This window comes from Budorcas taxicolor, chromosome 2 (assembly GCF_023091745.1).
Source record: "Budorcas taxicolor isolate Tak-1 chromosome 2, Takin1.1, whole genome shotgun sequence".
Taxonomy (NCBI): Eukaryota; Metazoa; Chordata; class Mammalia; order Artiodactyla; family Bovidae; genus Budorcas; species Budorcas taxicolor.
This window is the reverse complement of record NC_068911.1, coordinates 16095825-16121236: the sequence shown is the minus strand read 5'-3', so window position 1 is coordinate 16121236 and position 25412 is coordinate 16095825. Positions and strand designations below refer to the sequence as shown.

General features: G+C 53.7%; 2 protein-coding genes across 4 annotated transcripts; both read left to right on the top strand.

Annotated features, from left to right (window-relative positions):
* Positions 1-426: 426 nt before the first annotated feature.
* Positions 427-5399, top strand: PRR14 (proline rich 14). Of its 3 annotated transcripts, none has more exons than XM_052636303.1 (12): positions 427-647; positions 1411-1482; positions 1607-1775; positions 2341-2462; positions 2534-2723; positions 3009-3052; positions 3254-3363; positions 3664-4252; positions 4409-4478; positions 4562-4653; positions 4913-4984; positions 5073-5399. In XM_052636303.1, the coding sequence occupies exons 1-12, from the start codon at positions 427-429 to the stop codon at positions 5353-5355; spliced, it is 2034 nt and encodes a 677-aa protein (XP_052492263.1). In that variant the 3' UTR covers positions 5356-5399. The 3 variants fall into 3 exon arrangements, with proteins under 3 accessions (XP_052492263.1, XP_052492264.1, XP_052492265.1); XM_052636304.1 differs by lacking the exon at positions 427-647 and adding an exon at positions 818-979; XM_052636305.1 differs by lacking the exon at positions 427-647 and adding an exon at positions 890-1008.
* A 1529-nt stretch (positions 5400-6928) lies between these two features.
* FBRS (fibrosin) lies at positions 6929-19182 on the top strand. The gene is made up of 18 exons (XM_052636302.1): positions 6929-8452; positions 8745-8924; positions 9659-9694; positions 9813-9842; positions 10902-10950; positions 11042-11342; positions 12709-13010; positions 13216-13421; positions 13535-13579; positions 13798-13893; positions 14129-14197; positions 14974-15003; positions 15378-15449; positions 15760-15880; positions 15977-16057; positions 16910-16993; positions 17135-17342; positions 17437-19182. Exons 1-18 carry the CDS (start codon positions 7997-7999, stop codon positions 18011-18013), a joined length of 2943 nt encoding a protein of 980 aa, XP_052492262.1. The 5' UTR covers positions 6929-7996; the 3' UTR covers positions 18014-19182.
* Positions 19183-25412: the final 6230 nt, after the last annotated feature.

The following is a 25412-nucleotide window of genomic DNA, read 5'->3' as shown; positions in this document are numbered from 1 at the left end:
GTGAAGTGAACGCCCCAGCCTCCTCCTCACTTTGACTCAGCCCAGTCTCTCCGGGACACCGTGCGAGCAAAGAAGCCTGAGTCGGCACCAGCGCTAATCTCTGGCCCCGACCACCCCCTGCCAAACTTTTCCCTTGCAACCTGGTTACGCGATTCAGGAACCTAGAATAGAACTGGAAACCGACTCAATGGGGCCTCTCTAGGAAACTTTCACATATCGTTAGCACTCAGTTCACGTTTATTGGTCTAAGAATGAAAGAAACGGAAGATGCCCTTAAAAAACGTGGCGGTAGCCTAGCTTCACCAGAGTTGCCTCAGTAGCTCTAGAAACTTGCCCTAGACTTCGGCCACCCACCGGCCAGAAAAGAAGACGCCGTCCGGACCACTTTAAGTTCATCGAGCACAGCACAATCTGCCCTCAACTATAATGGCGGCACTGCCCAATTGGCTTCTTACCCTTAGGCATGATGGCCGCCAGGCGGCTTCACTTAGTTTCTCACCACCCCGGAAGACCAGGACCGGCGATTGGGCGGTGCCCAAAGGCTCCGAGAAGAAGGCCCTCGGCGGTTGGGCAGTGCTGGCCAAGGCTAGTTTTAAAGGAGCCGGAGGTGGGAGCCGTCGAAGACCCGGGATCCACGGGAGGCGGCGGTGAGCGGCGCGCGGGGGAGGGCACCGAGCGGCTGGAGAGAGGGCAGGAGGAGGGAGGGAAAGAAACTTTTGGACCATCTGGTCCCAAGCTGGGGAGAGCGCTGGGCGGGGATCAGGGGAGGGCGGAGGGAGGGGGTCTGTGGGCGGGACCTCCCGGGATTGGAGTGAAGGGGGTATCTGCTTGACAGTGGATCCCCGGGGATCCGGACTGAGTTCGTGATGCTCAAGCTCGGGCCGTCTCTGTTTGAGGGTAGCTTTGCGAAGCCGAAGCTCACAGGGAGAGGAGGATACTCGCGCGGCGTCTGTTTGGAGGAACCGCGCTGGAGCATTGTGTCCGCGGGGATCCAGTCTAGGGGATCAGGTGGGAGGGAGGGCCGCCGGTGTGTGCGAGTATTGCTTCAGAGTGCTCGGCCACTCCCCGTGGAGAGATCCGGCGGAAACTGAGCCTCCGAGGACTGGGATCCCAGCTGATCCCGGGGATCTCAGGGCGGAATCTGCAGGGACAAAGGCCCCAGGAAGCTCGGGCCGTGGGAGAACTGGGACCGCTGCAACCCAGATTCTCGCGGCTCAGGCAGGGCGATCGCCGATCGCCGCGGCGGCAGAGGGGAGATACCCTTTCCCGGTAGCCAGGCGAGGGCGCCCTTACGCGCCCCAGGGCTCCGAACCGTGGGCTACCGGGAGCCGCGGGCGGACCATGAAGGGTGGAGCCCCACGGGAGGGGCTGGCCCTCACTCCCCGCTCCCCCGCTCCCCCCCTACCCCAGGCTGGAACCTGGGATCCCCCAGGGACTCCCCGGAGCCGCCGCTTCCCCCATGGACTTGCCCGGGGACTCCAGGTGAGAGCGCACCCCGCCCGCCTGTCTTGAGCCCGGGAAACGGGGAGCCTGGTGGCCGTACCGGGGAAACCACAGGGCCAACAACAGGCTCAGGCGACCGTCCTCTGCTTTTCTCATCCTTCAGCACGCCTGGCCGGCAGCGTCTGTGCCGCCAACCCCTTGCTGGAGCATTATGGGGAGCCAAGAGCCCCAAACGGCCGAAACTGCAGCCGCTCGGGGCCCCTTCGCCCTTGGAAAAAGCCTCTCGGCGGGTCCTGGCCGTGGTCCTGGAAGATGTCATGGCTGCCCGCATGGTGAGCCTCTTGAACTGAGAGGCCCCCTTCTTCATCAGGTCCCCTCAGTAGCAAAGTCAAACTAGGTCAAGTGAGGATCACTGAGGTCCAGACACCTCATTCTCACACTCATCAGTCAGTCTCCCTAATGCTATTTTTTTTTTGCTTGGCTTTCACTTACTCCAACCTGGAATTGGGCAGGGTCTCTGGTGCCAAAACCACATCCCCACAATTCTTAGGTGTGAGAAACTCCCCTGCTTTCTTCCCAGCCCAATTTCTAGGCAATCCTTGGGCTGAGGTCTTTGGCTCCACTGCACAGATTAGAAAAACTGAGGCCCCAACTAGGGCAATGACTCACTTCAGGTCACCCTGTCCTTTTCATTTATGCAAATAGCCTGGGTGACATTACCCAGGCCCCATATCAAACAGCTCGGGCCGTAACTGACCTCTTCTTTGAGGATTGCAAATGAATTCTAGCCACTATTTCTGTCATCTTGATGACATAGGGCACTGTTAGGCATGGGGAGGCCCCGTTTCGTCCAGCCTCATTCCATCACCTTCCTCTTGACATCTCCTCCTCTCTGAGGTCCCCCTGGTGCCCCAAGAAGAGAGTTCCACCCCACGACACCACAGCAACCGTCGGGATTCTGTTCGCAGCCAGCCGCCTGCCTCACCACCCCGGCAGGCCACGTGGTCCCCACAAGCCAGGTGAGCATGGCAGAATTGGGAGGAGCTGGGAACACAGCTGAGCTCCACTGATCTTCCTGTTCCCTCTCTAGGCCTCCCGACCCACTGCACCTATGTCGAGAGCCCTTGAGCCGTGTCCGTCGGCCCCCTTCCACCCCAAGGCGGCAATCAAGGACAACACCTGGCCCAGAGGAGGGCCCTTCACAAAAGGTGGACCAGGTGCACCAGCCCACCCTGGTGGTGATGCTACAGGACATTGCCAGCTCCAGACCCCGAGCTGAGGTATGGGAACTCCAGGGAATGATGTCAGGGGTTTAGCTGGGCGCAGCCATGTCACTGGGCATAGAAGAAAGTTGTGGGAGGACTGTGTCTGGGGTGGATTTTGCTCAGAGCGAGGAGGATGGCATTTTAGATTGGAAGACACTGCCTGAGCAAAGACCTATATGGAAAAGTCTTTAGCGTGAACCCAGGCAGGCATCTGGAGACTGACAGAGTGGGGATAGGGGAGCTACGGAGGCCACAGGGGGCTTCCCTGCCTCCCCATGAACACCCCCTGTTTATATCCAGGGCTTTGCTGATGAGGCTCCCAACTTCATCGTCCCAGCGAGAAGGTGAGAGGGTTGGGAAGGGATTATGAAGACGTGTAGGTGGCAGCTCTTATCCAGGCAGCCAAAGCTAGGGGCATCAGACTTTACATGTCCAGTGCTTCCTTGTAGCACCTTCAGAAGCATTAAGGGACAGGGGAGGTCCTGGCTTAGGTGGGATCTGAATCTGAAAGGTTCCTCTGCCTTTAACTTGCCCCTTCACCCCAGAGCTGAGCCCAAGGTGATGGTTCACCAGCCAAAGCCTCCATCCAGGGACCTGCCAGCCCCATCCCATCCATCTGCCCTGTCTGCAAACCCTCTGGCGAGCCCACCACCAGGTAAGGACTCAGATGGATGAGAAGGAAGGTTCTGGAAAATTCTAGCTGAGCTTAGAAGTGTCAGGTGCAGAGGTGGGGATGGGGCTTAACCCCTTCTCAGGGCGGAGCTTGGTGTGTGAAGATGGAGTTTAGAGTTCAGAGACTGAAGCTTAACTTCTGAATTTAAGGCTTGGTATTTTAGGGCTGGGCTTATTCCTCAGTGGGCAAAGGTTAGTGTTTGGGGGAGGGACTAAGGCTCCTGAAGTGGGGCTTAGACACCTGCAGCTAAGGAATATGCACCTGACCCTCTCCTTTCCTCAGCCCCAGATCCTGTTCTGGAGCCCCCATCGACCCCACCGCCGTCCAGCCTTTTACGCCCCCGCCTCAGTCCCTGGGGCTTGGCCCCCCTCTTCCATTCCGTCCGCTCCAAGCTGGAGAGCTTTGCTGACATCTTCCTCACACCCAACAAAGCCCCGCGACCCCCACCCCCATCACCCCCCATGAAGTTGGAGTTGAAGATTGCCATCTCAGAGGCCGGGCAGTCCGGGGCTTCTGAGGGCACTGTGGCAATCAGTCCCCGGCCCCCTATCCGCCAATGGCGGACCCAAGACCAGAACCCCCCAGCATCTCTCACTAAGCCCTCTCTGGGCCGAAGCCACTCCTGCCCTGACCTGGGGCCTCCTGGCCCAGATCCCTGCAGCTGGCCCCCTGTTCCGGCCCCCTCAAGCCGGCCACGGCCTCGGCGGCACACGGTGGGTGGTGGAGAGATGGCCAAAGCCCCACCACCCCCTCGGCCCTGTCTCCGGAAAGAGGTCTTCCCTCTTGGAGGAGTGGGAGGCTCTCCTCCCCTCGTCACATCTTGCTCGTCTACTGCATCCACCTCTTCCTTCTCTGAACCTGCAGAACCCAGGTAGTGCTCTTGATAAACCCTCCTTAAAGCTCTGGCCACACGAGGGGGCACAGCCTCCTACCCTAGTATCCAGTGGGCAGGAGAGGGGGAGGCAGCTGGGAATGAGCCTAGCAGCTGCCAAGGCTCAATGGCTCTGAGCCTTGACCTTCTCTACAGGTTGAGCTCAACCAAGAGAAAGGAGCCAAGGGCCCCAGAAGACCAGGTGCTTTCAGACTCTGAGACCAAGGTAGGGGTACAGGTGAACGGGGAGGAGACAAGCGGGAGCCTGAGTCCACGCTGCACTTTTTACCCTCTGCCCCATCTCTGCAGACCATTGGGAAAGTTTCTCGATTCAGAATACGCAGGACACCGGCCCGTTCTCAAATAAACCTCACACCAATGGGGCTGCCTCGGCCAGTCAGGTGAGAAGCTTGTCGTGCATGGATCTGAAGCAGGTGTAGGCTCAGGTCCCCTGAGTGTGGCTCCCCTTCCTCTCGGTCAAGCTTGGAGGAGTTCGTTTGTTCTGGATGTGGTTTGCATGTAGAACCATCTGTCTGCCTCAGGCAGCACTCCCGGCTCCTGGCAGATCCTAGAAACTGAAATATAGACCAGGCCTTACTTATCCCTTCTCTAGGCCCACTGGCCCCAGGTTTCTCAGTGACCTCTGCTCTTGGCTCGTAGGTTGAACAAGAAAGAGTTCAGCTTGGAAGAAATTTACACCAACAAGAATTACCAGTCACCCACAACCAGGAGGTGAGAAACTTTGAAGGCTTAGGGGTGACAGAGGGAAAACGAATCAGGGGGCATGCTGGTAACCTGGACTCCTCCCTGCCTGGTCCAGGACCTTTGAGACCATCTTTGAGGAACCCCGGGAGCGCAATGGGACTCTGATTTTCACCAGCTCAAGGAAGCTCCGGCGGACTGTAGAATTTCGGGACAGCAGTCTTCCTCGATCCCGGCGGCCATCTCGCGGGGCCCGGGCTGCAGCTGGCAGGACCCTTCCTCCCAATCTGGGCCCCAGCCCAGATGTAGAACCCCTGCTGCAGCAGCGACTCCAGGAGCTGGACGCCTCACTCCTGGAGGAGGAGGAGGAAGGGGATCAAGATCGGCCCCCTCGGACTTAGAAGCTCCATTTGTCTGTCCATGCATCCTGAGGGGGCGGGGGGAAGTCTCTGAGGCAATTATAATTTTTTCTCTATATTTCTAGTAAAGTTTTCGATATGTTTCTGATTCTTCTGTATGTCTCTAGCAGAGTTTGAGATTCACTGCCAGTTGGCTGATGTTTCTACTTTGGCCTGTAAAACTGGGAAATGAGGGTGGTACCAGGAAAGACCATGAAGTGGGATATAGGGAACCGGGTAGAGGAATGGTCATTGGCGATACCTTCTTGGGTTGAGAATTTTCCTATGCAGAGGGATACTTCTGAATCTGCTCCAGAAGATACTGTGATACTGGACCCTGGTCAGGGACTGAGGGAATGCCCTGGTGGTCTAGGGGTTAGCATTCCATGTTTCCACTGCAGGGGCTGCAGGTTCCATTCCTGGTTGGAGGACTAAGCCTGCACACTGTGTGGCACAGCAAAAATAAATAAATAAAGGAAGAGGCTGAAAGTCCTAGAGTGGACTAAAGCCCTGTTCTAGATAGCCCTGAGTTCCTTCTAACACACAGGCCACGAATCTGTTGTTGGATTCAAGAACTAATAATAATTAGCTATAAGTAAGCACCTACAACAACCTGTCACAGGTACTTGACCTACAAATAGCCCTATGAGAATTACATCCATTTTATCCATGAGAAAGCAAACTGTCAGTGTAATGTCCACATTAAAAAGGAAACCCAGGCAACCAGAGAACACAAGTGCCACACTACAACTTTCATAACTTAAAGGTAGAATAGTGGCCAGGAGCACAGACTGGAGCTAAGCTTCCTGAGTAAATCCTGCTTAGGAAACTGAAAGTGTATCAATTCCCCTCTCCTGTAAAATGGGGCTGATGGTAGTACCTTCCTAAGAGACTTCTGTCAAATGAGTTCATATGTGAGAAAGTGTCCGGCACACAATGCAAACTTTTTCTTGTTAGCACGCAGATCTCAGGCCAGCACTCCTCCTGCACCGAGCAATAACTGGACGCGAAAGCTTCCTTTACGCTCGACTGGCGCTCTCAAGCCGCGTGCTCTAACCACCCGGCACGGCGGGGGATCCCGCTGAGCTGCCAGCGTGATGGTTGTAGCATCACGCGCGTGCGCGAGCAGCCAGACAGTCTGTGGACTAAGCCAAGCGGCAGAAAGGGAGAGAACACATAACTGGCAGTGGACAGTGTCCTTCCGCGGCCGCGCGCCACCCAGCGGCCAACTGTCCCCAACGACTCGCACTCTAGATCCAGATTCTCGGCTAGACGCCGTCAGGAGACTAGCCAATAAACGAAGAGCAGGAAGAGGCGGGATCATCTGGAGGACCGCCCCAAGCACCTACTTCTAACCAGTTGAGTCACAAGACTTGATGAGGGGCGGAGCTAATCTGACGTATACCAAATCCAAGATTTGAGGGCGGTTACATATTACTCACTCCCTCCCTCCCGCGTTTGACTCCGCCCCTTCGACTTGACGTACACGTCTCAGCCTATCAACGGCTAAGCCTGTAGAGGGGTGAGGGGAAGGGGGCGGAAAGTGGGAGGAGACAGAGAGAGGAAGGAGGCGTAGGCTGAGGAGGAAGAGGGAGGAGGGGCAGGGAAGTCCTGGCGGAGAAGAGGCCCAAGACTCCAAAGGAGACGACAGGAGGGTGAGCTGGAGCTCCCCAGCTGCTCAGCAGCCGTTCCGGATTCTTTAAGGAGAACGTCAGACAGAGACGGAGGAAAGAAGGAAGAGACTTTTATGTCGGCAGACAGACAAGCTCTACCCGTCACCGTTGCCTCACATCCGGGGCTTTGGAGGGCTGGCCCCTCGGCCCCGCCCCCCACCTCGCGCCTTTCATGGCGACCGGAGGCGGAGGCTGGAAGAGCTGGGCCTGGAAGAGGCCCCTTTAAATCTCCTTAAAGGGGTGGCCACCGATCTCGGCGGACTACAACGCCAGCCTTTAAAGGGGAAGCCGCCGAACAGACGCTGACAAATTGAGAACTGTGCTGTTGGGAGAATTGGAGCGAGCAGGGGATTCTCATCGCCACTTCTCAAAGCTAGAAGTCCTTTAAATTCAACTTAAAGGGGAAGTGGCCGTTTTTGGAGGACTAGAAACTAACTCCCGACCCCTTAAAGGGGCGGCCTGCTGTTTGGAGAACCCGGGACTCCTTAAAGGGGTGGCCTCTTTTAGCCGGAGGACTTGAGGCACTTTTAAAGGGGAGGTCGACGTTTCGGGGCGAGCTCTCGGCCCCTTTTAAAGGGGTGGCCCTTCCTCTTCCTCGGGGAGACTTGTCTCGACCCCTGGTAGGGGGCGGCCACCGAACTAGGCCGGTCGGACACCGTCGGGTCGTCTTAAAGGAGTCAGGGACTGGACAACTTGAGGCCTTGCCTTAAAGGGACGGCCGCCCCGTTTTCGCAGTCTCGGCCCCGCCGGCCCCACAGGGGGGGCTCTCGGGCTTGTCGCCCCGGGGGCGGCGCCGGCTCCCTGGGCCTTGGCCTTGGGGCACGCTCGGGGCGAGCAGATCCTGCTTTAAAGGGAAAGCCGTGGCCCTCTCGTCCCTGTGCAGCCGCCAGCGCCGCGCCTGCGACCCCGGGCCTGCGGACAGGCAGCTCCGGGGCCCGCCGCCTCCGGATGCGGCGGTGAGGGCGGTCGCCATGGAGACGGCAGCGGCCGCGGCTCCTGGCCCGGGCTGGGCCGCTGAGGGGGAGCGGCGGCGGCGGCGCTGCTCGCGCCGAGACCGAGACCGGGAGCAGCGGCGCCGCCGAGGTCCCGGCGGCGACGCGCCCCGGGCCCTGTTGGCCGCCCCGCGCGGCTCCTCGTCCTCGTCGTCGCCGCCGCCGCCGGCCAGGCCGTGGTCGTCAGCTTCGTCTGGAGAGCGGCCTGGAGGCCCGAGACGGCGGCGGCCGCGTCCCAGGCCTCGGCCCCCGCGACCCCGAGCTCGGAAGCGGCCTGCTGGCTCGGGCAGCCGCGGGGAGGAAGAGGAGGAGGAGGAGGAGGGGGGCGCAGACGATGGGGAGGCCGAGGAAGAGCCTGAGGAGGAGGAAGAAGAGGAGGAGGACTTGATCGATGGTTTCGCCATCGCCAGCTTCGCCAGCCTCGAGGCCTTGCAGGTGGGGCCTGTTGGGGCCGGGGACCTTTGGGGGGGCTTCAGAGGGCCAGAGAGAAGGGTACGGTGTCTGGAGTGGGTGGAGTTGAGGGGGGAATGCTGGCACCCCAAACCAGAGCAACCGGCTCCTCTGGCCAGGCCTCTGCCCCACCCTGGGGTGGGAGGAGGTAGAGCTAGTCTCCAGAGACCAACCAGGTTACCAGGCCGAGAGCCACTTTGGTAGCTTGGTCACCCCAGAGAGGTGGGGAGCTTTCCTTTCTCCACCATGTACTTTAGTCCCACCTCCTCCTCCACAGAAGGATGCGTCTCTTCAGCCCCCAGAGCGACTGGAGCATCGGCTGAAGCATTCTGGGAAACGGAAGAGGGGTGGCTCCAGTGGGGCAACTGGGGAACCAGGGGACAGCTCTGATCGAGAGCCTGGCCGGCCCTCTGGGGATCGGGCCCGAAAATGGCCCAATAAGAGGAGAAGGAAAGAGGTGAGCTTGTCCTAGATCCCTGTCCTTTGAAACTCTGAGCCGAATGTTCTTCATATGGACACATTTTCCGTCAGTAGTGCTGCTACCCATGGTGAAGTGACCCCAGTCTCTAAGGGCAAAGAGAAAGGCAGAGCATATTTGAGCTCCCACTGCCCCATCCCGGACTGATAAAGACATGTTCACAGTCAGACTTGCCCGCTTTTGGCTGATACTGGGTCTGCCTCGAACATATTGATAATTCAGAGATGTATCGAAAGGATGTTGTTGAATTGTAAATAGATGTGGTCTCTGCACTCCTTTTCAAGTCAGTGTCAGTCTAGTAGGAAAGAAATAATCTTTGAGCAAACACCTAGACCAAAACTTGAGAGGCACCAGAAGGTAGAGATCTGGGAGAGATGCTGCAGAAACCCACATGAGGAAGCCACTCATTCTGCCTGGGGGATGGGAGGAGGGTTGTGGTTAGGGAAAGCCCCCTGGGATGTCTTAGTCAGGCCTTGAAGGATAGTCATAAGTTTGCTGAGAAGAGAAATAGGGCTAAGTTGTTTTGGGCAAAAGCGCAGAGATGTGAGAATCTGGTAGATTTGAAAAGTTGCCAGAGCATTGGGAACTGGGTGGGGAATAGAAGGCTGAGAATAGGTCGTGAGGGGCCTTCAGTGCCTTGCCAGGGAGCTTAGACTTTATCGAAAGGCCTCGCCAGCCAGCCTCCCTTACCTCTGGACTCTGGTCTTTCTCAGGCCTCCTCCCGTCATTCTCTGGAAGCTGGATACATAGTAAGTGCTCTCCACCTGTATGGGCCCCTCCCTGTTCATTCCCTGTCTGAAACACCCCTTGACCTTGGGCCCCCCTTCTCTTCCCTGTTGTGACACCCCTGTCTTTCCTTCTCCCCAGTGTGATGCAGAAAGTGATCTGGACGAGAGGGTGAGTGGGGCTAGAGCTTGTTGGGTGGGCAGTATTACAGCTCATGAACTGTGCCTTAAAGGTCTCCTTGTACAGCAGACAGAGCCTTCCCTTAAGTGGGGAAAGTGAGTTAAGTTGAGCCAGAAATAGATGTTTGGGGAGGATGCGTGGGGCAAGTGGGCAGGTTGGGGGGTGGGGGGGGGTTGAGAAAGTACCAAGTTTTATTTGGTAATGGGAGCCAACTGACCAAAGAGTCAAAGGCCTATGCCTTCCTGTGCTATACTTTCCAAAGCGCTTGGAGATACCAGTGGTTCTCCACAGAAACCCAGGGTGGCTCTGGAACCCAGTTGGTTTTTCCTGCTGGTTATTAGTCTGCTCCTGTAGATTAGAGTGTGTAGACAATAGTCGTGGCAGTGAGGACACTGAACTATTGTACACAATGTAAGAACATATGCTATGAAGGTGCGTTTCACTTTGTTTTTAGGGCCGATGTGCTAGCTTTGAAAGTGTGTTCTAGCAGTTGATGCTCTTCTGTCACTAACTAAATGTGTGTTCCCTGATGTGTGTCTGGCTGTGGTTTAAAAAGTTGACTGGACAGGGACTTCTGTAGTGAAGCAAATAGTCCTTGTCCATCTGATCAGGGCACTAGTGGGAGACAGGGAGCCTGTTGTCAAGAAAACCTGAATCTGAGTTTTTATGAAGAATCTCCAGATTTCTAAGTATTTGCAGTTAGTTTAAAACTTTTGGTGACATTTATGGACCAAATAGATCTATAGGTAGACAGTCTGTGCCAGCAGTTAGTGATATCTGACATTTTTGCCTTGCTTTGTCTGTTTCTCTGTTACTTCTGTACTGCCTCAATTCAGTCTTCTTGGCCTATCAGATGTGCAGGCTTAGTTGCTGTACTCTTTTCCCCGAGCATTGGGCCTCCTAGAGCCCCCAGTCGTCAGTGGATTTCAGCTAAGCTGATGGAATAGACTTGTCACCACTACCAGTGCCTAGCCAACTGCAGAGGCTGTTGGCCTTCCTGGGTGAAGGCCTGACCTGACCAGAACCTGTGTCCCTATCCTTCTTCCTCAGGTCTCCGATGATGACCTCGACCCGTCCTTTACTGTCTCAACCAGCAAAGGTTGGTCCCAAGGACTGGGGTTGGAGACAAGGGAGGGAAATTGGGTAAGCATGGTCCTTAACTGAGTATGTCTGCCGTCCTGCCCTCACAGCCTCGGGCCCCCACGGCGCCTTCAATGGGAACTGTGAAGCAAAACTCTCCGTAGTCCCTAAAGTGTCGGGCCTGGAGCGGAGCCAGGAACAGCCCCCAGGGCCCGACCCGCTGCTAGTGCCTTTCCCCCCGAAGGAACCACCGCCTCCACCGGCCCCTCGGCCTCCTGTCTCACCCCCTGCACCCCTGCCGGCCGCCCCCAGTCTGCCACCCCCACCCCAGCCCCAGCTGCAGCTTCGGGTTTCGCCTTTTGGCCTCCGCACTTCCCCCTATGGCAGCAGTCTGGACCTCAGCACTGGCAGGTGAGTGATTGGGAGGTCTGGCTAGGTCTGGAAAGGCCTGGTCATTTTGGTGCCAACCCCTGCATTCTGTGTCTGGGAACATGGGTTGGTTCCTGTGGGATATCACTTGAAAAGGGATTTGGGGGCTAAAAGGTTTGAGAGATACTGTGGGACAAATTTAAAGAGATTACTACAGGACTTCTCAAAACCCTTTATACCTTGACTTGCAGAGGAATCCAGTTTATGCCGTTTCCCAATTTTATTTCCCAAGGTTTTTTTTTTTTTTTTGTAAGGCACATCTCTTAGGAATAGTGTTGTTTGGAACATACTTTGGGAAATGCTGACATGATAACTAAGAGTGCTGACTTTGGTGTTATTCAGACCTGGATTCAAATTCTTACTTTGCCACTTAATGGCTGTGTGATTTTTGACAAGTCACTTAACCTCTCTGAGCCTCAATTTTTTTTTCTGTAAAATGAAATAATAATAGTACCTTCATTGTAAAGCTGTCGGGAGGATTAATTATGAGTTAATGCAGTGTTTCCCAAAGTGTGTACACACTTTTGTTAGTGGTGTGTGAGAGAATTTTAGATGGTACATGAATAAAATTTTTTCAGTTTTGATGTGTTTTTTAAAAAAATACAAGTAGTACCTCAGCCCTTTAATTTTACACATTGCTCTTTCGTGAGGCCAAGTGGAAAAGAAACTGAGTTAAGTTTAAAGAAGTAAAAGGTACAAGGGGTCCCAGGGATGCGGCAGCAGTTGGGAAGGTGATGTGAAATGTTGGAGACTTGGATTAGCATATAAAGCAGATGACAGCACTTGGCATACAGTAAGTGCTCACTAAAGGATAAGAGTTAATGACACTTCAACGATTGATGCAATTTTTGTTGTTATTGTTATCATCATTATCATTTTTTCCCTTATTGAGAAAACTAAGGCTCAGAGAGAGGCAGTGACTTGCTCAAGGTCACCCAGGGTGTTAATGGTAAGATGGGCCTCGAATTCAGGCCTCCTGACTCCTACACCAGGCCAGCGCAGTGCTGCTTCCACTGTCTTTGGGTGGGAACCCAGGTGGCCTGTTGTAATTAAGTGTCAAAATGAATGATATGTTTTGTGCTGTGATTGAGTCAGAAAAGGGAAAGACCAGAGGCATCAGAAGCAGCTGTGTAGAAGAAGAGACAGGAGGAGGGGGGATTGTTGGGTGTGGGAGGTACCTCCGTCTGAGGATGGGTTCCCTGGGTGGGGGGTAGGGGTCCTGGGGGCCGGGTTCTACCACCTTCCATGTTGGAGAACCAGGGTCAAGGTATCTCCCAGGCTTCTGACCCCCTCCCGTCAGAGCTGGCACCTCCCAGCCCCTCACTCATCTCCCCACTTCTCTCCCCAGCTCTTCACGGCCGCCCCCCAAGGCCCCGGCCCCTCCCGTGGCTCAACCTCCCCCCTCATCATCCTCTTCGTCCTCTTCCTCCTCATCTGCCTCCTCCTCGTCCGCGCAGCTCACCCACCGGCCCCCGACGCCCTCACTGCCCCTGCCTTTATCCACCCACAGCTTCCCCCCTCCTGGGCTTCGGCCCCCCCCACCACCCCACCACCCCTCCTTGTTCTCCCCTGGCCCCACCCTGCCCCCACCCCCACCCCTGCTGCAGGTGCCAGGGCACCCTGGGGCCTCAGCCGCTAACGCCCTTTCTGGTGAGTTTGGGATCCTGGCCGGGGGGCGGGGGGCCATGGCCCCGGGCTTGGGCCCATTTGACTTCGGGGCATCTGGACCTTAGCAGGCAGCAGGGCTTGAGGAGGGAGTGGCCCACGGCCAGAAGGGAAGGCCAGTCACCCGGGCCCAAGGAGGCTGCCATGGTGGCTACAGATGTTAAAGCCTTCTCCCCCTCCCCTCCCACAGAGCAGGACCTGATCGGCCAGGACCTGAACTCTCGCTACCTGAATGCCCAGGGTGGCCCCGAGGTGGTGGGGGCAGGGGGCTCGGCCCGGCCCCTGGCCTTCCAGTTCCACCAGCACAACCACCAGCACCAGCACACCCACCAGCACACCCACCAGCACTTCACCCCTTACCCCCCGGGCCTGCTGCCACCCCACGGCCCCCACATGGTGAGCTCATTGGGCCAGTGATGAGACTCAGAGACCTGGGGGGGAGGGTGTGGCTTCCAGGGGAAAGCCCTGGGTTCCTGGCTGGCAGCTTACTCTTCCCTTCTCTTCCCTAGTTTGAGAAATATCCAGGAAAGATGGAAGGCCTTTTCCGGCATAATGTGAGTGTGTGTGTGTGGTGCGTGGGCATGGATATATCAGTGCGTGTGGCCCTGACTGTGGGGGTCCAGTCTTCAGCTTCCAAAGGAAGAGCCTTGAGCCTGGGAGAGCTCCCTGGGGGAGGGTGGGGGGTCTAGGGTGGAGGCCAGTGGACCGATGAGCAGACCAGCCCTGGGCTGCACCTCCACCCCCAGTTGGACTAGTCCCCTTCTCTCCACAGCCGTATACGGCCTTCCCTCCCGCAGTGCCCGGCCTCCCTCCGGGCCTCCCGCCGGCTGTCTCCTTTGGCTCCCTGCAGGGGGCCTTCCAGCCCAAGGTGAGCTCCCAACCCAGCACCACCACCACCTCACACTCCTTACAAACCCAGGCACCCCTGGAACCATGTACCTTCTCATTCCCCCAAAGCACGCCCCTCCTCCTGCCCTCACCCTGTGGATCCAGGTTTTTTCAAAGCTGTACTCCCTCCCAGTCTCAGCCCCAAGCTTGATTCTAGCCCCCTTTTATGCCTGGCATCAGCTCCTCTGACTGATCCCTCCACTCCCCTTTCTCAGAGCACGAACCCCGAGCTGCCACCACGACTGGGGCCAGTGCCGAGCGGGCTTCCCCAAAAGGGGACACAGGTGAGGGGGGTCAAGGCAGGTCCTCGGGGAGCTCGAAAATCTGTTGAGGGAGAGCAGTGCTGACTTGAGAGTGACCCCCTGATCCCTCTCTTTTAATATGTGATCAGGGGTATCCCTGAGAATCTGAGGAGAGGGAATTTCTGTCAGTGAATGCTTTTTCAGGCATGAGGGATAGGAATTTTGTGAAGTTGCCCCAGAAATAAGATTACTAGGACAGTAGTTTTTATAAGGGTTTTCAGGGTTGTTTTTAAGTCACAGCATTCTTTTTTTTCAAATGACATCATACCAGGAAGTTCTGTCCTTAATGAAAAGATAAGCTGCCCCTTCGTGACGAGACATGGGCAACAGCCTTAAAGCCCAGGGCTCTGGGAACATCATGAAAAGCATAGGATATAGTTGCTAAAGAGACTAGACCAGAGGTTTTCCAGCTGCTTTTAACCACTGTAAAGGTATTTTTCTAAAAAAATCTTAAGCAGACCCTCATTATACATGAAACTGTCAATCAGAGAGCTGCTCTTTTCTGAGAAACCTGCTGCCCACTAACCCATTCTACAGCCTTCTAGGCAGGGCACCTCCTTGGGGCCAGGTTCAATAACTTGGTGCTGGAAGGGAGATGCCTGGAGTGGGAGAAACGGGGAAAAGGAAAGGTTTGAGGGCACCACACAAGGTCTTAGGGAGGTGCTTGGGTGGGCGGGGTACTGGGGACTATGGAGATGAGGTGCCCAGGTCAGTAAATGGGTTTGAACTGCCGCCAATCTCTGCTTTGCCCTTCCCAGATCCCTGACCATTTCCGGCCACCTTTGAGGGTGAGTTTGGTGAGGACCTCAGGCTGCATGAGGCTGGGGGCTGGCGTCAGCGTGTTTGTCTGAGGGGTGGGTCTTGCTTGGGAATAAGCCAGAAGCCCAAGACGTGGAGGCAGCCAGATGGAACAGCAGGAAACAAAAGGCTTGCAAAGGTTCACACATAGCAGGCCGTGGGACCTTGGGCAAGACTGTTTCTCTCTCTGAGCCTCAAAAGTTTCCTAGGCTGTGAAATGAACCTAGTCCTAACCCCTCACTTGTGGGGGTTGACAAGTGGGGATGTTGTATGGCGATGCTGGGCCCAGGGCCAGGTCTGGAGTGGGTGATGAGTGAACGTTCTTTCCTTCCCTTTCCCTTTGGTCATCCTTCTGGGGCGGCAGAAACCAGGGAAGTGGTGTGCCATGCACGTGCGCGTGGCTTACATGATCCTGAGACACCAGGAAAAGATGAAGGTACTGGGGCCGGAGGGCTGGGGAGAGCGGGCCTGCCTGAGCTCTGGGTGTCTACCTTCAGTGGAGCTTGGCAGAATCTTGGCCAGAAACGTCCTTTCCTATCCCTGGTCACTGCCTGAGCAATTCCACAGTCAGTACTAGGTTCTCTAGCTAACTGGGGGGTGGTCAGAGAAGGTTTGGAGAGAGGCTGAGGCCCACCCTAGCCCTCCCTTGGCACCAGCCAGCTCTCGGAGGGGGCTTCAGGGTGGAAAAGCAAGAGCAGGACCACACCTGCCTCCTCACTCACTGCCCCTTTCCCTGTCCCATGCAGGGCGACTCCCACAAGCTTGACTTTCGGAACGACCTCCTGCCCTGCCTTCCGGGGCCCTATGGGGCCCTGCCCCCTGGGCAGGAGCTCTCCCACCCGGCCGCCTCCCTCTTCACTGCGACTGGTGAGTCTGGCCAGCCCTCTCTGGGCCTGAGGGTGCCCACCTGTAGCCCGAGGCCCACCTTGCACACACTCAGCCTCATCCGCCTCTCTGCCCCAGGTGCCGTCCATGCTGCAGCCAACCCTTTCACGGCAGCTCCCGGGGCCCACGGACCCTTTCTGAGTCCCAGCACCCACATTGGTAAGAGCCAGGGGCATGTTGGGGCAACCCAGGCCTTGACCCTGACTTCTTGGAGGTGTTAAGCGGGGGATTGAAATTAAACCTGATAGGCAGCTGGAATGGAGGGTAAACCAGGGTCCGCTTGCTTTGTGACCTCGAGCAAGTTACTCTCCCTGCTTTGAGCCTTGATTTTACACTCTGTAAAATGGGATAACGAAGGGCAGAGTTATCACGAGTCCTCGCCAGCTCACTGTCTGCAATAGCCAGGGGTAGGGGGAAGAGGCATGTAGAGGAAGGCTGTGTAGCATGGTCCCTGGCTCCCAGTGGTCTCGGCCAGCTTCTTGGGGAGATTTATCCTAGTTTGGATGAACAAGGAGGAACTGAGCCGGCTGGCCCAGGGAAAGGTGTTCCAGAAGAGGCAATTGTGAGATTTCCCCAGCTGGCAAGTTAGGTGTGATCACTGGCCATGTGACATACACACAAAGTCAAGGTTCAGTTGCATACAGGTGGGAGGCAGCTAGCAGAGGTTCCTCAGGCGAGTGGCTGGCTCTTGAGCTGGCCTGGGTGGTGGGTATAGGGGAATGTGGGTTAAGAGCCTGACCTTGGAGTCAGAGGCCTGGATTAGGGATACCGCTCGCTGGTTAGATGACCACTGATGGGCAAGTCACTTCACCTCTCTGAGCCTGTTTGATCTTCCTTAAGTGGGAATGATCCCGCCTCCCTCATGGAACTTATGCCATTAAACAACACATTGCACGTTAAACCTCAGTACCTTTCCAGGGCCTGCTTGCTGACCAGCCTCTTTGCCAGTCCATGATGCCTGTTCGGAGCCGGCTGCCCAGTGCTCTGACCGTCCCCCCCTTTCTCCCACAGATCCCTTTGGGCGTCCCACAAGCTTCGCCTCCTTGGCTGCCCTCTCCAACGGGGCCTTTGGAGGCCTGGGCAGCCCCACATTCAGTGAGTCCTGGAGGGGATGGGGAGGGGTGGGGTGGGGACTAGGGCAGTGGGTTGCTGTGCTCAGGCAGGGGGCCGGGAGGGTGCCTGAGTGGGCCCTGCCACGCCTGGCTCCCACCATCTTTTGCTCTGTCCTCTGTCTAGACTCCGGCGCCGTCTTTGCCCAGAAAGAAAGTCCAGGGGCCCCACCAGCCTTCGCCTCCCCCCCAGACCCATGGGGCCGCCTGCATCGCAGTCCTCTGGCCTTTCCTGCCTGGGTCCGGCCCCCTGAGGCTGCCCGGACCCCGGGCTCAGACAAGGAGCGGCCGGTAGAGCGGAGGGAGCCCTCTCTCACCAAGGAGGAGAAGGACAGGTGTGGTTTCACGCGCTCCCCACCTGCCCAGCCCTTTGCCTGCCGCCCGCCATCCATCTAAGCTCCTTCATCCTCTCCTTCCTCACCTCCCCAGGGACCTCCCCTTTTCCCGGCCGCAGCTCCGAGTTTCTCCTGCTACTCCCAAGGCCCGGGCTGGCGAGGAAGGGGCCCGGCCCACCAAGGAGTCGGTGCGAGTAAAGGAGGAGCGGAAGGAAGAGGCCGCTGCTGCCGCCGCCGCTGCTGCTGCCGCTGCTGCCGCCGCCGCCGCTGCCACCACCGGGCCCCAAGGCCTTCACCTGCTGTTTGAGAGGCCCCGGCCACCCCCATTTCTGGGCCCTAGTCCTCCAGAGCGCTGTGCTGGCTTCCTAGAGCCAACCTGGTTGGCTGGGCCCCCTCGCCTCGCTAGGCCGCCCCGCTTCTACGAGGCGGGAGAGGAGCTGACTGGACCTGGGGCCGTGGCCGCCGCCCGCCTCTACGGTCTGGAGCCTGCCCATCCCCTACTCTACAGCCGCTTGGCTCCGCCGCCGCCACCGACTGCGGCCCCAGGAACCCCTCACCTTCTCAGCAAGACCCCACCAGGAGCCCTTTTGGGGGCACCACCTCCGCTTGTGCCCGCCCCCCGGCCTAGTTCCCCTCCTCGGGCCCCTGGCCCAGCCCGGGCTGACAGGTGAGGGAAGGTGAGGGGCAGGGGCATAGCTCCATCCCCCCTTTCTTCTGACAAGGTCCTAGAGCTGAGGTTTTCAAGCCAGGGCTGGAGGGCAGAGGTCATGACCTCACCAGCCACCTCTGAGGTCATGGAATCTGGGAGCAGAAGTCTCAACCCCCATGAGATCACTCATCAGTTGGACCTTGGGGTCACTGGGAGGGCAGAGGTCACAAGCCTCTAGAGAGGTTTGTGTGTGTGTCTGTGAGAGAGAGTGTGTGTGTGTGTGTGTGTACTTGAGAGTGGGGGTCATTTCAGAGGTCACATCTCGTGATCTCCTGAGGTGCACCATTGCCCCTTCTGAGGGCCCCTAGGCCCTTGGCCCGCCTCCCCAAGGGCTCACTAAGCCAGAGGCCAAAGTGCCCCCCTCCTCGTCACCTACCACCCAAGTCCTCATGCCCTTTCAGGGCTGGGGGAGGAGGGGCTAAAGGAAGGGGGGTTCCATGTACATATTTATCTCCCCTTCCACATAGCCCCCCAGACCTTTTGTACATTTTTACAGGGGTGCCCCTCCGAATAATCCCCCTTCCTGGTTAATTAAATCCTAAGACTGGTGCTGTGTTCCTAGCCTCTGGCCTCTCTGTGGGGGGACGGGGAATTAAGAGGGAAGAGCTGGGAGGGGACAGGCAGGAACCCAGGGGTTATTCCTGGAAATACGGGGACCAGCAGGAGGGGGACCAACAGGGGAAAGGACCTGGGTACCTAGGCCAGAAAGAAGGGCAGATGCGTCCTGCTTGACTGACAGCCCGGGTTCCCCCCACCTGCTCCTGTTACCTCTGTGCCCTGCCTCCCCAAAGGCGCAACCTCTAAGCTTCATACTCCACCTCTTAGTGGCTTGGTCCCAACCCCCTACTCTTATTCCAAGTGCCCCCAGGATTCCTGGGCCCTGCTCTCCAGAACCCTGTCCCCCAGAACCCTGCCCCAGGCTGAGGGGGGAGCCAGAGAAGGTCACCATGTACCACACACCAAAGAAGGGGGTCGGCCTGGGGGTGGGCCACATAGGCAGCTTCTTCAGCAGCCTCTTGGCAGCAGCCCCAGCCTTCCCAAAGCAGCAGGTGCCCCCAGGCTGGGGCCCAACCTAGAAGGCAGGGGTCGGTTTAATGAAAACAACGTTGACTTTTTTTTCCCCAGTGGGGCTTATTCTGTAACATGATGCGGATATTTATATAAAAACCGAGTGTTACAATGAGGCCCCTTGGCTCCTCTTTGTGTTTGGATCACCTGGCGGGGTATTGGGCTGGGTCCTGGGGTCAGGGAGGGATGAGGACAATACTGCCCGTGTCCTGATGAAGGTTTTACCCTCCTTCCCACCTGGGCAGTCTGTTCTCCGTCTGGAGGGGTTGGATTGGAGTGTTGGGCAATGAAGTTTTTTATACTTTTTGGCCATGAGGACTACATATTCCAGTTGACCTTGAACACAGGTTTGAGCTGCACAGGTCCACTTATATGTGGACTTTTGTCAACAAATACCTCTTACAGTACCGCGCGATCAATGGTTGGTTGACTCCACGGATGCGGGACCACTGTCAGGGAGGGCCAACTATAGCATCTGAGCATCTATCAAAACCCAAGCCGCATACCCTTCAGAGGCAAACGCTGTCGATCACTTGGTGTTGGTGTTCACCTGCACATGTATATGGACATGCGTAGTAACTAGTGTTAGATAAGATGTGTAATTTTTTACATTGATTTTTTAAAATACGTGGTCATTATAAAACAGTATAAATACACAAATACTTAGTACAAAGAAAAAATGCTTTATAATCCCATTCCTCAGAGATGGCCACTGTTAACTGTTGGGCATATTCCTCCAGTTACTTGGTATGCTTAAAATATGAAAAAATGGGATCCTGTGAAATGTACTATTTTACAGCTCTCATTTTACAGTTAACATTCTTTGGTATAATCATTTAAAAAGCAAGTGACTACTAAACTAAGCTACAAAAGCTGGCTCTCACCCAAACTACCCAGAATTGACTTGTTCCAAGTGTACCCATCGATCACCTTAGGAAAGACAGATCCAGCGTTCTCCGCCACCGCCACACATACCTGACTTCTCGGGAGGACTCGAGCGTAGTTCATGCTGACAAGTCAGAAATGGATTGGCCAGGAGAAACTTGGCTTGCACACAAGGTTTCACCTGGCAGTTCTTGTTCTCAGCGTCTCTTGAAAACTCATCTGTTGACACTGTACCTACTTCCCCTATGACTGTCCTTTAAGGTGGGGCGTATTCTCTCCAGATTGCCACTGTCATTTCCAATCCATTGTTTAGGAACAGGCCATTGTCATGATTCCTGGCACCTCCCTGGTCCCCGTAAGCTTTTGAGTGTGGAATTCTCAGGGAAGTGCTTTCTAGACACGCATATCCAATGTCTCCTAGATCTCTCCCACAAGTACCTCAGATCCCTGATGCTGTGTACCACCTCACCCCTACTCCATTTCTACCTCTGAGAGTTTTAACAGAGCCAAAGTCAGAAACCTCCTCTGTCTGCCTTTTATTCCTTCAGTGGCTATTCGCTGCATCCATCATGCTAGGTGCTGAACTAGTACCTGGAGATACAGGAGTAAACAACAAAAGCCCAGCATTCCTAGAGTTTACATGCTACAGTGAGAGAGGAACAGTAAACTCATACGAGATGAAAGAGTGAAATGAAAGAGTCCTGATAACTATTATCTTCCATTGACCCATCTCCTACTCTGACCTAACTCGGGCAGCTCTTCAGGCAGAGGTAAAGGGGGAGTCCAGAAAAGACTGTCAACATTGGGAAAGAACAAAACAAAACTATGATCCTTTACGATCGAGATGCTGCTATTTGGAAGTGTGTATCTTGCCCTGAATGAACTCAGGAGAGTAGCTGTGTAATCTTAAAGAATGTGCTCATTTTTGTGCCATGGTTTCCTTATTAAATGGAGGGTTTTAAAAACAACAAATTTTGTTGTTATCATTGTTCCCTCGCTGAGTCATGTCGAACTCTTTGCAACCCCATGGACTGCAGCACACTAGTCTCCTCTGCCCTCCACAATCTCCTGGAGTTTGTTCAAATTCACATCCACTGAGTCAGTGATGCCAACGAACCATCTCATCCTCTGTCACCCTCTTCTCCTGCTGCCTTCAATCTTTCCCAGCATCAGGGCCTTTTCCAATGATTTGGTTCTTCAAATCAGGTGGCCAAAGTATTGGAGCTTCAGATTCAGCATCAATCCTTCCAATGAATATATAGGGTTGATTTCCTTTAGGATTGACTGGTTTAATCTCCTTGCAGTCCAAGGGATGCTCAAGAGTCTTCTCCAGCACTACAATTTCAAAGCATCAGTTCTTTGACACTCTTCTTTATGGTCCAACTCTCACATCTATACATAACTACCAGAAAAAAACATAGCTTAGACTATATGAACCTTTATTGGCCAAATGATGTCTCTGCTTTTTAATATGCTGTCTAGGTTTGTCACAGCTTTCCTTCCAAGGAGCAAGCATCTTTTAATTTCATGGCTGCAATCACCATCTACAAATGATTTTGGAACCTAAGAAAATAAAGTCTGTCACTGTTTCCACTTTTTTCCTTTCTATTTGCCATGAAGTGATGGGACCAGACTAGGAAAGGTCCGTTTTCATTCCAATCCCAAAGAAAGGCAATGCCAAAGAATGTTCAGACTACCACACAATTGCACTCATCTCACATGCTAGTAAAGTAATGTTCAAAATTCTCCAAGCCAGGCTTCAACAGTAGGTGAACTGTGAACTTCCAGATATTCAAGCTGGATTTAGAAAAGGCAGAAGAACCAGAGATCAAATTGCCAACATCCACTGGATCATCGAAAAAGCAAGAGAGTTCCAGAAAAACATCTGCTTCTGCTTTATTGACTATGCCAAAGCGTTTGACTGTGTGAATCACCACAAACTGGAAAATTCTTCAAGAGATGGGACTACCAGACCACCTGACCTGCCTCTTGAGAAATCTATATGCAGGTCAGGAAGCAACACTTAGAACTGGACATGTAGCAACAGACTGGTTCCAAATAGGGAAAGGAGTACATCAAAGCTGTATATTGTCACCCTGTTTATTTAACTTATATGCAGAGTACATCATGAGAAACACGGGGCTGGATAAAGCACAAGCTGGAATCAAGATTGCCGGGAGAAATATCAATAACCTCAGATATGCAGATGACACCACCCTTATGGCAGAAAGTGAAGAAGAAAAAAGTAAAGAGCCTCTTGATGAAAGTGAAAGAGGAGAGTGAAAAAACTGGCTTAAAGCTCAACATTCAGAAAACTAAGATCATGGCATCTGGTCCCATCACTTCATGGCAAATAGATGGGGAAACAGTGGAAACAGTGACAGACTATCTTTTTGGGGTTCAAAATCACTGTCCTTGGAAGAAAAGTTATGACCAACCTAGATAGCATATTAAAAAGCAGAGACATTACTTTGCCAACAAAGGTCCCTCTAGTCAAAGCTGTGGTTTCTCCAGTAGTCATGTATGGATGTGAGAGTTGGACTATAAAGAAAGCTGAGTGCCAAAGAATTAATACCTTTGAACTGTGGTGTTGTAGAAGACTCCTGAGAGTTCCTTGGACTGCAACGAGATCCAACCAGGCAATCCTAAAGGAAACCAATCCTGAATATTCATTGGAAGGACTTATGCTAAAGCTGAAATTCCAATACTTTGGCACCTGATTGAAGAACTGACTCATGTGAAAAGACCCTGATGCTAGGAAAGATTGAAGGTGAGAGGAGAAGGGGACGACAGAGGATGAGATGGTTGGATGGCATCACCAACTCAATGGACAAGAGTTTGAGTAAACTCCAGGAGTTGGTGATGGACAGGGAGGCCTGGGGTGCTGCAGTCCATAGGGTCGCAAAGAGTCTGAACTGATGGGACCAGATGCTATGATCTTAGTTTTTTGGTGTTGAGTTTCAAGTCAGCTTCTTCACTCTCCTCTTTAACCTTCATCAAGAGGCTCTTTCGTTTCTCTTCACTTTCTGTCATTGGCGTGGTGTCATCTGCATATCTGAGGTTGTTGATATTTCTTCCAGCAATATTGATTCCAGCTTGTGCTTCATCCAGCCTTGCATTTCCAATGATCTACTCTGCATATAAGTTAAATAAGCAGGGTGACAATATATAGCCTTGATGTACTCCTTTCCCAATTTTGAACTGTCTGTTGTTCCATGTCCGGTTCTAACTGTTGCTTCTTGACCTGTATACAGATTTCTCAGGAGACAGTGAAGGTAATCTGGTATTCCAATCTCTTTGAAGAATTTACTACAGTTTGTTGTGATCCACAGTCAAAGGTTTTCACGTAGTCAATGAAGCAGAAGTAAATGTTTTTCTGGAATTCCCTTGTTTTCTCTATGATCCAAAGAATGTTGGCAATTTGATCTCTGGTTCCTCTGCTTTTTCTAAACCCATCTTATACATCTGGAAGTTCTCAGTTCATGCACCACTGAAGCCTAGCTTGAAGGATTTGAATATAACCTTGCTAACATATGAAATGAGCACTGTTATATGGTAGTTTGAACATTCTTTGGCATTGTTCTTTTTTGAGATTGGAATGAAAACTGACCTTTTGCAGTCCTGTGGCCACTGCTGACAAATTTTCCAAATTTCCTGACATGTTGAGTGCAGCACTTTAACAGTGTTGTCTTCTAGGATGTGAAATAGCTCAGATGCAATTCCATCACCTCCACTAGCTTTGTTCATTGTAATGCTTCCTAAGGCACACTTGACTTCACACTCTAAGATGTCTGGCTCTAGGTGAGTGAGCACACCATCGTGGTTATCTGGGTCATTAAGACCTTTTTTGCATAGTTCACCAGTTCCTAAGATGTTGATGTTTCATCTTGCCATCTCCTGGTTGACATGTCCAATTTACCATGATTCATGGAGCTAACACTCCATGTTCCTTTGCAATACTGTTCTTTACAGCATCAGATTTTACTTTCATCACCAGACACATCCATAGTTGAGCATCATTTCCACTTAGGCCCAGCCACTTCGTTCTTTGTGGAGCCATTTGTAACCGTCCTCCACTCTTCCCAGCAGCATATTGTACACCTTTGGACCTGGGGGCTCCTCTTCCGGTGTCATATCTTTTTGCCTTTTCATACTGTCCATGTGGTTCTCCAGGCAAGAATACTAGAGTGGGTTGTCATTTCCTCCTCCAACGGACCATCTTTTGTCTGAATTCTTCACTATGACCTGTCCTTCTTGGGTAGTCCTATGCGGCATGGCTCATAGCTTCACTGAGTTATGCAAGCCCCTTTGCTGTGACAAGGCTGTGATCCAGGAAGGGGGAAAAACAAACTTACTAATATATAGTTCACATACCATACAAGTCACCTTGTCTTTTATGACTGGCTTCTTTCACTTAGTATTGTGGTCTCAAGGTTCGTTCACGTTCTAGCATGTGTTGGTACTTCATTCCTTTTTATTGCCAAGTAATATTCTCTGTTGTATGAAAATGCCACATTGTGTTATCCATTCTTCAGCTGATGGATATTTGAGTTGTTTATTTATACTATTATGAATAATCCTGCTGTGAATATCTCTGTACAAGTTTTTGTATGAATGCCTGTTTTCAATTTTCTTGAGCTGAGCTCAGCTGCTTCAGTCATTCCAACTCTGCAACCTTATGGACTGCAGCCCGCCAGGGTCCTCTGTCCATGGGATTCTCCAGGAAAGAATACTGGATTGGGTTGCCGTGTCCTCCTCCAAGGGATCTTCCCCACCCAGGGATTGAACCTGGGTCTCCTGCATTGCAGGTGAAGGCTTTACCACTGTGCCACCAGGGAAGCCCTTTCAATTTTCTTAGGTATATCCTTTTATGGGGGGGATTTTTTGGCTATCTATGCTGGAGTTTTCGCTGCTTTGCATGGACTTTCTCTAGCTGTGGTGAGCAGAAGCTACTCTCTAGTTGTATTGCATGGGCTTCTCATTACAGTAGCTTCTCTTGTTGCAGAGCATGGGCTGTAGGTACTCAAGCTCAGTAGTTATGGTGCATGGGCTTGGTTGCTGGGCTTGGTTGCTTCAAGGTGTGAGGGATCTTCCCAGACCAGAAGTCAAACCTGTGTCCCCTGCACTGGCAGGTGGATTCTTAGCCCCTGGACCACCAGGGAAGTCCTATGTATATAATTTGCAGTGGAATTGCTGGATCATACTGTGGTTTTATGTTTAATATTTTGGGGAACTGCCAAACTAGTTTCCAAAGCGGCTGAACTATTTTACATTTCCACCAACAATACATGAAACTGGAGTCTTAATGGTTTTTTTTTAACATTACTGTATGAATTCTCCATGTTAATAAGCACCAAGTTCTGTGCCAGGAACAGGGTACTTGCAGAACGGTTGCTGGTGATGGCTTT

Coding starts and splice junctions, on each gene's coding strand:
- PRR14 (XM_052636303.1), top strand. CDS start 427: ATGGCGGCACTGCCCAATTGGCTTCTTACCCTTAGGCATGATGGCCGC. Junction 1,776..2,340: donor ATGTCATGGCTGCCCGCATG/GTGAGCCTCTTG, acceptor CTCCTCTCTGAG/GTCCCCCTGGTGCCCCAAGA. Junction 4,654..4,912: donor GGGCTGCCTCGGCCAGTCAG/GTGAGAAGCTTG, acceptor CTTGGCTCGTAG/GTTGAACAAGAAAGAGTTCA.
- FBRS (XM_052636302.1), top strand. CDS start 7,997: ATGGAGACGGCAGCGGCCGCGGCTCCTGGCCCGGGCTGGGCCGCTGAG. Junction 13,422..13,534: donor CACCCCACGGCCCCCACATG/GTGAGCTCATTG, acceptor TCTCTTCCCTAG/TTTGAGAAATATCCAGGAAA. Junction 13,580..13,797: donor AAGGCCTTTTCCGGCATAAT/GTGAGTGTGTGT, acceptor TTCTCTCCACAG/CCGTATACGGCCTTCCCTCC.